The sequence below is a fragment of the Dermacentor andersoni genome, chromosome 10 (assembly GCF_023375885.2).
Source record: "Dermacentor andersoni chromosome 10, qqDerAnde1_hic_scaffold, whole genome shotgun sequence".
Lineage (NCBI taxonomy): Eukaryota > Metazoa > Arthropoda > Arachnida > Ixodida > Ixodidae > Dermacentor > Dermacentor andersoni.
Window position 1 is genome coordinate 74,382,285 of NC_092823.1, and position 12,859 is coordinate 74,395,143.

The 12,859-nt window shown below is 44.5% G+C and overlaps 1 protein-coding gene across 1 annotated transcript in view; it reads right to left on the minus strand.

Annotated features, from left to right (window-relative positions):
- Nucleotides 1–3,962: 3,962 nt before the first annotated feature.
- The window catches only part of LOC126543487 (uncharacterized), a 30,991-nt gene continuing 22,094 nt past the window's right edge, over nt 3,963–12,859 (minus strand). The window contains exons 7-8 of the mRNA XM_072284704.1: nt 5,301–5,474; nt 3,963–3,968 (exon numbers count right to left, since the gene is read on the minus strand). Coding sequence (XP_072140805.1) covers nt 3,963–3,968; nt 5,301–5,474 — 180 coding nt within the window. The remainder of the gene's footprint in view (nt 3,969–5,300; nt 5,475–12,859) is intronic.

A 12,859-nucleotide genomic window follows, 5' to 3' on the forward strand; every position in this document is an offset into this window, starting at 1 on the left:
TGCGCTAAAGATAATTGTAAATAAAAAGAAACCCTCTGCCTAACATGTGCACCGACCATAGACATCACACTTTCGAGTTATGATGCCACACTGCGCGCAGCAAAAGAAGGAACTGCCACACTACAAGGAATACTAAAATCGCTCAAAAATAAGGTATTCGAGCAAAGACAGCATTATACGTTGCCAGTGAAGCGACGTGAACCGAAACAACCGAAACTACAAGACACAGCAAAGACACACACGAAACAACCGAAGCCGATACATCATCACGATCGTGCTGCGAGAATGAAAGGTCAAACAGAGCAATCCTAATCAAGCGAACAACTGAAGGCAATGAAACAAAAATAAAAGGAGAATGAAGAAAAATGAAAATCAAAAAGGCAAACAAAGCACCAGGCTCCAATCGCAAAGTGAAGGTATATGACTAAACCCAGGCTGCACAAAGTCATCCTTCCAAATAGGTCTTAAGATGATGGCATGGTACATTCACACGTAATACTAGTTGAAAATCCGCACCGCGTAAACAAAAAAATGGCTGTGGCTTAGCTAAGGTTAAGCCCAGGGTGCGAAGCATACTAGCCTTTATTTTAGTTGTTGAACCACTGTTTAGCCTGGTGAACTGCTGTTGCTTGGCTACATTTGGTTCGGCTAGACGAAGAAACAACTCATGCGTTACTCTGCTTTGCCTTCAAGAGTGGAACGCGACAGCGTTCCCGTCGACCCGCCAAGGGGTGTAAGACAAGGGGCTACGGCGCAGCGACTACGCGCCCCGCATTGGACGCGGTGAGCGTCGAGCAACGCAGCGTTCGGCGCGGCAACGAAATGTGCGCCTGAGCAAGCGACGCACGCCTGAGCCTTAGAAACAGCTCGTTTCTAAGGCAACACCGCATTCACTAGAGGCGCTTTTGTACCGCTTTGAAGCATCGTACTCGTGGCTCAGTGGTAGCGTCTCCGTCTCACACTCCGGAGACCCTGGTTCGATTCCCACCCAGCCCATCTTGCAAGAGTTGAGCCAAAGCCACCTAGAAAATCAGTCTCTGTAGCACGCCGCAACCTTCCAACGAGCAGCTCTGTCTCCAGGAGGCATCTCACCTCGTGAGTGTCTAGCAAAGGCAAGCGCAGCTGCTTATATACCGCCGCGACGCCGCGAGCGTCGGCGCGAGTTGGAGCCCCGTTTCTCCTCTGTCGTGACGTCACGGTGTCACGTGGTATTGAAGGCGACACCGCCGCGCCTGAGGAGCTGGGTTGAGCTCTCGTAATATGCTTCGCATAAAAAAAGCACATTCACACACGGCAGACTCAATATAAACGCCAATTCCACGTACAACAAATACACGCGGAATCGATGAAAATAATGGTCTGGGTGGCCGAAAAACAGACAGCGGCGATGAACCACAGAGCAAGAAGCTCTGGTTAGAGCTAACAAAGTTCACAAACAGTTGCCATCACAGCGCCAGCACAATTCTGAATGCTCAAGAAACCATAGCGAGGAGGCGTAAGCTGCGTAATTTAACAAATCAAGAATTATTCATTCATCAGGACCGAGCGACCCGACGAGCGCTCTGGATTATTTGCGTTCATCCGACCTACCTCAGGTTTCCACGCAGAATATCTCCTAACCCTTCTCAACCTGAAGCACAGTTTAGGGGACAAATGAAAGACATTTGGTTCCGCGCGAACAAACAATGACTTCCTTCCGATTAGGTAAACCGCACAAGACTGAAGACGCTCGCGCAACCTGTGTCTGTTTCGCAACTAGAATGGCTCAATAAATCTGGTTTATGTTATTATGTTGTGAATGAAGCAAATATCAAGCAACGGAAGCGAGAAGAAAACTGCAATGCCAGAAACCGGTGGCACAAGCAACGAGTGCTACCTGGATACCAGAGTGAGCCTTGGGAAACTGTGGACACAAGAGAGATCTCAATGCAACGAATATAATTTCTTTATCATGCTTATGGTGAAGCTAAGTACACTTGAACAGACAAAAGCAAAACGAGAGAACAGCAAGGGAACAAATTTTCTCTACGCCACTCCCCATAAAGTATAATTCTGACTGCCATTGAATTCCTTCTAATGAGCAAAGTTTCTAAGACAGGAACAAGTGCACCCAGCGCTCAACATTTCCAAGCTGCTGCGACAACCCTATACACGTTAAGTGCCAAAGAAAAATTTCAGGCCATGCGCAGAAGACAAGAAGGAATACAAACCTAAAGTTTCTAAATACTCACCTTGAAAGCCACGGAGTCATTGTACTCGCTTATTATGACGACTTTCGACGAATTGGTTAGAACGCCGTACGCCGATACCTTATCGCCCAAGTAATTGTCGGCCTTGCTTCTGAAGGCGCCATTTGCGCAAAGCTGAAATTAATGATGCATAAGAAGCGTTAGGTATACCCATACAGATGCGTCCAGATAGAAAAATACCGAATATAAAAGGCAAGTTCTTCAGCTGTTGCATAGTATAGGCAGAGAAAGCGAATGCCATCAAACGTCCAAATTCACCTCGAACACCAGCCTATCTCCTGTAAACATGCGGCAGCTGCTGGGGAGTGTGACCGTAAAACAAAAAAGACATGTTTTTGACCTATATAGAATCTTTCTACACTTTTTTAGGAAGCAACACAGTAAAAGATTACGTCATATACAGAGAGTCCCAGCAAAATTTGGCCGAGGTTTAAAAATATTTCTCTGCGCTAAACGGAGACGCCACTGAAGTGAAGTTGTCGGCCACTCTAGCTATGCAGCAAAATCACGGTATTTTTCACAGGCGTCTACTTTGCATAAGTATGCAAGCTTAAAAAATCAACGCCGCAAGCACTACATTTAGGAATTGTTTTCGACAGAACACTGGGATTTGGCTCTGACGGATCTTGCTACACTAAGCGAATAGCCTGGTGTGATGAGGTGGGTAGTTCCACTTCCGAAACTGCTCGATGCACAATGTCTACGCAGCAAGCTCAGCTTAGCCTCTACCAGATGGCGCCGCCTACATAGCCTGGGTAAACCTTGGAACCTTCGAAACTTAGGGCCATCTGCCGGCAACCCCTCGTGGTTTGTGCCAAGAAAAAACAATATTCAAATAGGGTGCGCTCAATCGGCCGGGTTAAATCAGACACCCGTGTGTGCCGCCAACTAGGGAGCCTAGCGCAAATTACAAAGCCGTTCGCTCCTTTTCCTTTCGCTTTTCTGACGAAGTCGATAACAGCCAGGCAAGCACGATAGCTAGGACCGATAATCGTCGCGGTGAAAGTCTGCTCATTAGTTTATTATGAAGAGCGAAGTGCGGCGAAGCACGTGTGACCCACTAGCCATAGAGTTTAATACAATTACTAGACGGAAGTCCGGCGCATGTGTCTACGGGAGCTGCAAGCAGGGTGGTTCAGTCAGCATGGGAATCATGGGTAGAGCATGGATTTCCCAAAACTTCGTCCTTCTCGGTTCAGGCGGCTTTCTGGCTTTATAACCTCGTTAGTTTCGACAAAGTACATTGAAAAAAAAATTGGGTAAATGTTACTAACATTGTCTGGCGGATGATTTGGCCACAGGATCCCTACGAAGCACAAGCGCGCAACATTCAAATCATTAGGTCACAGGTGCATGCATCGACAAGGGGCCATACTACGGCCTTACGAACTTCTGACAGGCAAGCCAGCACGTTGAGACGCTTGGCACATTTCGATATGGCAACCTTGAGAGGCTGAACTGCTGCACTTATTAGCAATTGCGAGTGTTCGCAGTGTGAGTGTCCCGCACTTAGCAAAGCATAGAGTCGTCTGGAATTTCGGACAATGAAGTCGGATAAAGCCTAATAAACAGACCCTCAAGAACGTCTGAATGCACAAGCAGCAAGATCAGGCAAATCGTTGCACTTCCCATCATCCACATGGGGCAGCACGATCGCAGCAACAGGATTCTCTCCAGAAATTATTGTAGGACACTCAGTAAGACTTGCTGCTGCTACTGCTGCAAATGAGGAGGGGCACAGAAAATATTGTCTACTTGCGGACAACGAAAGGGATTTCCCGGTAATTGCGCGTATAGGTGGTGATTCAGCGACGAATCTAGGCAATGAGTTTAACACACATAAATGGAAATTTTTTATCTGTAATTAACACGCAACTAATGACGTCGTTTCAATTGAACAGCAAGTCATGCTCATAGTAAAGAAATGTGAAGACGTGCGTATGCACATCAACAAAAGGAAAACTTCTAAAGCATCTACCAAGATATTATAAAACTGAAAGTCACGCAAAGTGCTGCAATAACAAAACATAGAGTACTGTGGTTAGAATAAATTCGAGCTGATTCGAGGAATTTTGAAAACATTTATTGTGCCAGAGCTTACGCTTGCAAATGGAACTTTGTTCTTCAAATGAAAAGTGGTGTCGTCAGAATTTAACCAAACTTTGTCGGGCCAACTTGCATTGATAGTCCTTGTTAAATCTCCAAATGAGGCTATGGGAGGGCTCCAAGAAACTCCTTCCAATGTTAGCGCCTTCAGTATAACTTAATCGCGTAATGCCCAAACACAATCATACATGAAACGAAATTGAAACAACTTTTTAGCTAGTAGTTTAAGATCACTGTGAGCACCCTTTAACAAAAACATGATATCCTGTACTTGTTACACCTAAATTTGAACTTTTTTTTACTTCTTGGTCTTCATACCGGTTAGCAACATAAAAATTGCTCCAATATATGAAAAACACTGCTATAAATTATGTCTTCAGTTTTCAGGGCTTGTTTTATAGATGCAGGACTCACCAGTGTATTGTCTATGTTAAGAAGTGGCAAGAAGTTTTTAGTAAAGTTAGTAAGCGACTAATGTACATATATCATTCTTTCTCAATGCGTGCATATTTCATGTTAGTAGAGTTGTTTCTGCACTTAGAATGTCTCCATTGTTTTCTGTGACCTGGATGGATTTCACGAATTTTCTCTATTAGCCTATGTTCCTTTCTTTAAGATAGTGCATTGCAAATTATGCTATTGTCTTTCGGCTGCACATACGTAAATTTGTTTTTCTGTAAAACCTTGTTGAACTTTACCACTATTTTTTATGTAAACAGCGACTTTTTAGGGTGACATAGGTTCGTGAGGCACTCTCCTGCTTCTAGCAATGTCTCTTGAGGAAAGTTTTGACTTGCCTTCGATAAGCGAATAAAGAAAGAAAGAGATCAAATTTTTATGGTGTCAGAACCGCGTAAATATTTGCTACCTTGGGCAATTAGGAGTTAAAATAAGTACAAGATTCACTGCGAAAATTGAACTTAAGTGGCCCTGAAAGAGACTTGCCACTTCTCGATTCCTCCTCCTCAATGTCCGGCACGGGCGAAAAAGACTTTCGCTGAGCGAGGGTGCTCTATCCTCAAGCTCGTACTGCAGTGTGGACAGCTCGAAGGATAGCCCAGTCTGTATCGACGGTCTGGTGTAATTGGCTCGGGGCGACACGGCGTGCCAGTGATTCAACTGAAAGGAGCCATAAGCAGACGCGCAGACAACGGTTATTGAGAAAGGCATAGAAAATGTATACGGAAAAGGCGAACCAGATTTTTATACAGCCCTTCCAGCTCACTACTAGAAGCGCTTAATAAAGTTGGGGACTAAACTCCGTAAGAATTAAGATAGGTAATTAACAAGCGTGTTTGACTAGGGAAAATTGCTACGGCATGATATTCTACTGTTTTTAGCGCAGCTGAGGAAAAGTGCAAAGGAAGAGCGAAGACAAGAAACAAAAATGAAAGAATGGGTGCTAATTTCCAGCTGGTTTATTTGGCGACACTTTTGATCATATTTTCTTCTCGCGCACAGCCACTCAGTCACACAAAAGGCGTTGAAAATAGCTCACTGAGCACATCCCTACTGACCGAGAAAGTGTATTTCTTTGCCGATTGAAGAGGGTAAACTCACTCATACATCTGCAAATTTCGATCAATACCATTGCGCTGAAGCAGATTCTAACGCCAACCTAGGACAATACATTTGTTGAATGGTGGGGCACAACCACATATTTTACAGTGCGCAGCGTGGAAACCACTGAATCGAGTTCTATTCTTGGTATTGTTGCAACTCTGCGTGCTAAGGAAAGTTTCCATGTTCGCCCCAGATGAAACCGTGGCCTGCGTTATTTCGGAAGGTGTGGAAATTTTTGCCCGCTCTAATGATGCACGTCCTAAGTACTCTGTTAAGCATGTTGCAAACACATTGAGTGCAAATTCTCTCTGTGTTCCACCTGCCGCCTTTTATACCACACCCAATTTTTGTGCCAGAGCAAACCAGGCTATCTCCTTTGTCTTTAAATGCTGCGACGGAGCGCCACTGAGCAAGGTAGAAACCCAACCAAAAGAAGCTTTGCTATAGATTCACCCTTAGGAAACTGTTGAAGAGCATTAGGATAAATCATCTTCATATTTCCTTTTGTTCAGGAACTCTTAATCTTGACCTACCAATAAGGGTGATTGTATAACAAAAATGAAACTTGGCAGAAGTCAACAACCCTCTTTATATAAGCTAGGCTTGCTTGTTTGGCCGTCAATTATCCTTTCCAAAAAGGTAACACAGATGAAGCTAACTTCATTAAACCTAATTCTTACAAAAGCTACCACCCCTTCTCCATCAGAATAAAAGATAATTACGTCGATAGATAAATACGGTGACTTACGGTTTCAGAAGGAAATTCTGAGCCCTAGCGTTACTATTTTAGACCTAAAAACCACATTGATTACCTTGGAAGACCTTATTTACTCGCAGACAAAAAAAAAAAAGCGCATGAACCGGCTCTTGCATTGCTACTATACCAAGCGATTTGCTTTATTGCTATAGCAATTATATGGACACTCTACGCGTATTTCTGCTGTCGCCTGGGCCAAGGAGTTGCGGAAGGAGTCCAAGGGTGATAACATCGTCGCCATGCGCCATATGCTGTACGCATGAGGGTGCGACGAGCGTGCTAAGGTGAGCGGACGATGGCGGCTCAATTTCGCGCTCGCATGGGAGGAAAGCGGGGAGGAAACGCACCGTCTTGCGTCACGAGCAACGCTCCGGGGGAAGGGAAGAGAGGGGGCGTTCTTTTCCGGCAGCTGCTGCATATGGTACGGCTGCCTGGGCCCTATCTTGATAGGGATCTGCGATGGGGACAGTGTCCTCCGAGTGCTGATAGCTTCGTGTGCGCTGTGTTTTTGCACCTCATACTCGCGTTGAAGCGAGAGGCAGCACGACAGTCCATTCTCTCGCTGATGCTGCCGTGCTTCCCAACGCCAGCGCCCCGACAGTGTTTTTCCGTGCTCATCGAGTAAAATGTGTTCATGTTTTGACGTGCGCGCGTGACGCCATGCTTTATGATTTAGTTTGTAAGCCAATGTTTTCATGTTTATACGATTGATAAATCTACACTCGTTATTGCCTATAGCTGCCTACTAATTTGTTATCGCTGTAGATGCTTCGCCTTTCGGGCGAAATGGCGACTTTCTATAACGAGTGTCACCACCTCTCTCTCCAACGAGCACCCTCAGAACGACATTTTGAAGGTCTTTCGACGTGTGGATGATTATTTTATATTGAGTGTTCCTCAGTTCAGGCGGAGGACCAGGTTGATACGTTGATGTCAAATATGAGATTCTCTTGCACACTTGATGTGATACTTGAGCTCCTTCAGGGCGGTGCTATCCAGCATTTCGACCTTAGTTTGTTTTGTTCGGTAGGACACGCCTGTTGTAGCTACGAAACACTATCACCAAGTCCCGTCCTAACCTACAACTCGGCTCATTCCTAGCTTGTAAAAAGAAGCATTGCTAACCCTTGCTTTAAGAACGCCTTAATGAAATTGTGCCACCATCCCGTGTTTGCTATGACGGACAAAGCAGGCGTTTGTCAACAGCAGGCTAACCCAAGCTGCAGAAAGATCCTGTGGGAGAACGCATGCTTAAAAGTTTTTGGAAGCGCCAGCAGCAAGAAACCGACGCGGAATTAGCACGCACCGAAATAAATGTAATTCCATATATTCATATTTCATCTCACAATTTGATGAAGATTGCTTGAAGAGCGGGCAGTGGTGTGCTTTCTTCTGCACCAAAATAAATTAGATAGGCTTTGCAAGCTCAATAATGCAAAGAAGGTCACCCATTCTGGCTATGAAGAATGACACAAGATGGAGTTTGCGGAGAGCGCATAAGGTGTGGTGTGTAGGATTACTTTCATCATCATCTTCAGCCTGGTTACGCCCACTGCAGGGAAATGACCTCTACCATACTTCTCCAACTACCCTGGTCATGCACTAATTGTGGCCATGTCGTCCCTGCGAACTTCTTAATCTCATCCGCCCACTTAACTTTCTGCGCCCCCTGCTACGCTTCCCTTCCCTTGGAATCCAGTCCGTCACCCTTAATGACCATCGGTTTTATTCCCTCCTCATTACATGTCCTGCCCATGCCCATTTCTTTTTCATGATTTCAACTAAGATGTCATTAACTCGCGTTTGTTCCCACACCCAATCTGCTCTTTTCTTGTCCCTTAACATTACACCCATCATTCTTCATTCCATAGCTCGTTGCGTCGTCCTTAATTTCAGTAGAACCCTTTCCCTAAGCTTCCAGATTTCTGCCCCGTACGTGAGTACTGGTAAGACACAGCTGGTATACATTTTTCTCTTGAGGAATAATGGCAACCTGCTGTTCATGATCTGAGAATGCCTGCCAAACGCACCCCAGCCCATTCTTATTCTTCTGGTTATTTCAGTCATTCAGATTTTTTTGCTTAGTAACCAAGGGGACCAATTGCAATGCATGCTCACTGACCTGGACAGGCAAAGCAGAAGGGTGGGTCTAAAAATTAATCTGCAGAAAACTAAAGTAATGTTTAACAGTCTCGGAAGAGAACCGCAGATTACGATAGGACATATACTACATCTACTAGGACATCTACTAATACATCTACTAGGACAGGTAGTGACTGCGTATCCGGATCATGAGACTTAAATAATCAGGATTACTTTAGCGTGTGCCAAAAGTTTTGTTCGATATAATGGTAGGTGTCCTAATGAGCGTTTGCGGGAACATAAGAATGTCAAGAATGATATTTCATCGAGTGCTTTCTTTGCTGTACACTGTAATATATGTGGATGTAAACCAGCGTTGAACACACATGTTTTCATACGTTGCAGTCACAATTAACCTAAGCGCGATATCGTTGAGCCAGGGGTAATTTCAGAATTTGATTGTACATGGTTAAGCGCAACCTCTTCAACTTCATTTTGAAGGAATTAAATTTTATTCATCGGTCGGCATGAGTTCAGTGAGCTGATATTAACGATTTCTATCATATCATGTCTGCTGTGCTCGGAGTACAAAATGCGATCGCCGGTGTCATAAAATGAACCATTTGTAAGTTGGCGCCCACCATTTAAACCTTTTCTTGCTTATCTTCTTTTCTTGTCCTTTACGTTCAATTTGACTTGCACTAGACATTGGACGTAAAAGAAAACGTTCTTGCCTGCCAATAGAACAGTCACGTCAAAATCGCTTGCACCAGCCTGCTCCTTGGGGTCACGAAGAAACTTAAGAATGCAAAGGTTCAGGCAGGAACTATCGGTGGAAGATTGCTTAGGACTCAAGCTACAGCTTTGTCAAATGGACCTCTCCGATTTGATGTCATCGCGCGGGTGACGAAACACAATGACGGGGATGGCCAAGGAATGACTGTTGGCCGCATGACGCAAACAAAATGACGACGATGGAATGATGGTTGTTGAATAACAACGGTGACCTGGTGACTAGAAACGCCGCATGATGTTTCTGAGGTTATGACAATCCTAGAAATAATTCCGAATTCTAGGCGTCACTCTGGATGAGCCGGTCAATCAGTCGCCACGGGAAGTGAGACAGATGAAAGTAGTGTCATATGCATATATCAAAGAGCAGGTGTCTCATTATGATGACTGGTTCTTTTGTGACACTTTGACGGCTGGTTTATGAGAGGGCTTCCGAAAAGTGACAAGCTGTAACTGGCCAATTAGAATTTGAACACGTACCCGTCTTCGCAGCATAGAAGTGAAAGACAATATATATTTTGACATACAGTAATAATTTGGAATGATGATTGGGACTTTTGTGACACTGTGGGAGCCCGTTTATGAGAGGGCTTCCAAAAAGTGACAAGCTGTCCCTGGCCAATTTCAATTTGAACACGTACCGGTCTTCGCAGCCTAGAAGCGAAACACTATATACCTTGATATACAGTAGTAATTTGAAACTCGTTTGTCCTTTACTTGAACAAGGGGCTGGCAAAATAGTAGCACTTTTAAAAGAATAACTTTGCCTACTTCCTCCGATTTTTGTGGTTAGTTCTCGCACTCACTTCCTAGGCTCGCAGGTGGCGCAAGCATTGAAATAACCACAACAGAAGCAGCATATGAATGAAGACGTAAATAAATAAAAGATATCAAGCAGCAACCTGACGTGACCGTCGTCTATCTTTGCGTAATCTGTATGCTATGTTCAGTGCAGTAGCCTAGCCAATGTCTTCACAAACGCGCTTTCATTGCATTGTCTTCATAAATGCGCTTGCATGGCACACAACTGTATACCTGGGAAAATTTGCATCCAGAAGTTATCGCCTCACTACGGCACTCTGCGGGCTTTATGCGACATGTTTTCAAATACCATTTAAACACACAGCACTGCGAAAAACAGACAAATATGAAGCTGCCGTCTGTTATAAGACGGCGGATTTCGCAGCTATATGAGCCGATTTGTATGTGTTATACTTTTTATTCAACTGATGCGTCTTGTTGCTGCTGGAATTAATGAATTGAAATATACTATTTTATGCTGCAATTTCTCAATATCACAACTGTCATAGAATTCTTCACTTTTGCGCAACGAATATTGCTTGCATTTTGTTTTGTGGTGCACAATGTTCAATTACTGAAGACACCTTGCGGCATTGTGTTATTCAGTGCTGTCTTGTGGATAACAATACCGAATGGCAAAGGCAAAAATGTTAGGACTGGATGGCGTCCGTCTGTCGGGAAATACAGACCCAATGTTTTATACAATAGTGAATCTTAGCTATCTATAAGGCGATTATTTTATGCGATTAACATTCATTGGGAACTTCATGCACTTTCATGGAACTGTGATTCTATCAGGCGGGGTGCCTGCTCTCCCGAAAACTTCATTAACTGTGTAGTCCTTGGTGTAATTGGCACACATCGCGCGTTTGTGCTGAGGGAACAGGGTAGGAAATCAACCGTCGATGGTAGTCTTCTTGCCCTGCGTAGGTTGTACATGAGATTTTTCTTGCAGTAAGCACATTGATGGGGATTTTCTTGCAGATTTTTCTTTTGGCGAGTAAACAGTCATGAGTAAGGAGCTCCTTTCTATGCTAAATTCGAATGCGTTAGCATTCTCGGGGTACTTCACCAACTTTCCCGGGGCTGCCTATGTATGTTTTTCTCTAACCGTTTCCCCGTCTACTTGCGTCACTGGGTAGTTTTTTTAGAGATTTGGTACGGCACCGGGCTACCCAGTAGCCCGGTGCCGTACTGTAGCTAGCGCACTGTACTGTACTGTTGCCAGCGTACTGTACTGTAAGTAGCTGGATAGTCCGAGATGAGCCCCGTTACCACGTTACGCGTTTACCATCGTTCGCACGCATCGGCATGTCACGAATCTTGGAGTCCACGCGCAGGCTTCTCCGCCGAACCCCTGGATGTCGCCAAGTGTTCTTGTGGAAGCACGTAAGCGGAGTCCTGCTGAAGTGCACGCCTCACACGTAAGTCATGTTGATGGTGGCAATATGTTCTGACGCTATATTGATTCAATGTTAACGCATTGTCGTCGAGAGTCATCGTGAAATGGGTTCTGCCGCGATATTTTACTCACAAGTGCAGTGAGTTATGAATTTTCGGACGCTACAGTGCACTGAAATTCTGTCTTTCTGAAGAAATGAAGTACGTGAGTAACTTCCCGAAGTTGGCACTGAATGCCATAAGGTAGTTGACAGTGTTGTATTGTGAGCAATAAGCGGAAAAACAGCTTCCTGCCACAGCATCATGCCTGGAATTTCAAACGACGTTAACAAAGCGAAGTGGAACTCTTCAGTCCCTGCCCAAGGACTGTCGCAACTATTAAGTGCCAGCAAATCGTGCATTCTTTGTAAGCAATATCTACCGGCGTTACTATTTGTTGAATTATTAATTACATAACCAAACAAGTACAACGTGTTGTATGAAATTGTGGACTTGCATGCATGTTGATAGCATCCTTCTTAAGGAGCCTCCAGAAATCTTAGTGTTTTTGCTGAGCAATTTTTATTTTCACGTTGATATTATTATATTTATGGTAGTGACATGAAGACTAGCTGTTAGAACATTAGAAAGAATTGGCGTTGTTTACCGCGCCTTACCTTTCGCGTGCCTTTTTCTCTCGTATTTAATGCAAAGGCAACGAGATTTGAAGAACGGCAACGAAGCTTCCCGTTTGCGTAGCGTAGCAGTGGTTCTTTTAAAGGTTGAGCAATGAAACTAGGGGCGCCCTAAGCCTAATTCGACTGATTCGCAGCACTCACTGGGCCTTCACCTTGGTAGCGCCCGTGCCATTCTATGTAGATGCCAGCGGCCAGCCTGAACAGGGAACGGTTTGTGCGGACTGTAAACGGTGTTTCAGGGCCTATTTATGAAACATGGCAGCGTAGGCTAACAATTTGCCATGTTGGGTGAACCAATACACGACAATGTGTGCAACATTCACGTGAGAGAAATGCAGTTCATCATATTACTGTAGGAAATTGGTCCATTACATTGGCAGAAATCAATGTGTTCGCTGCGTATTTGAGGACAGCACTGATGTGGTAAGCAA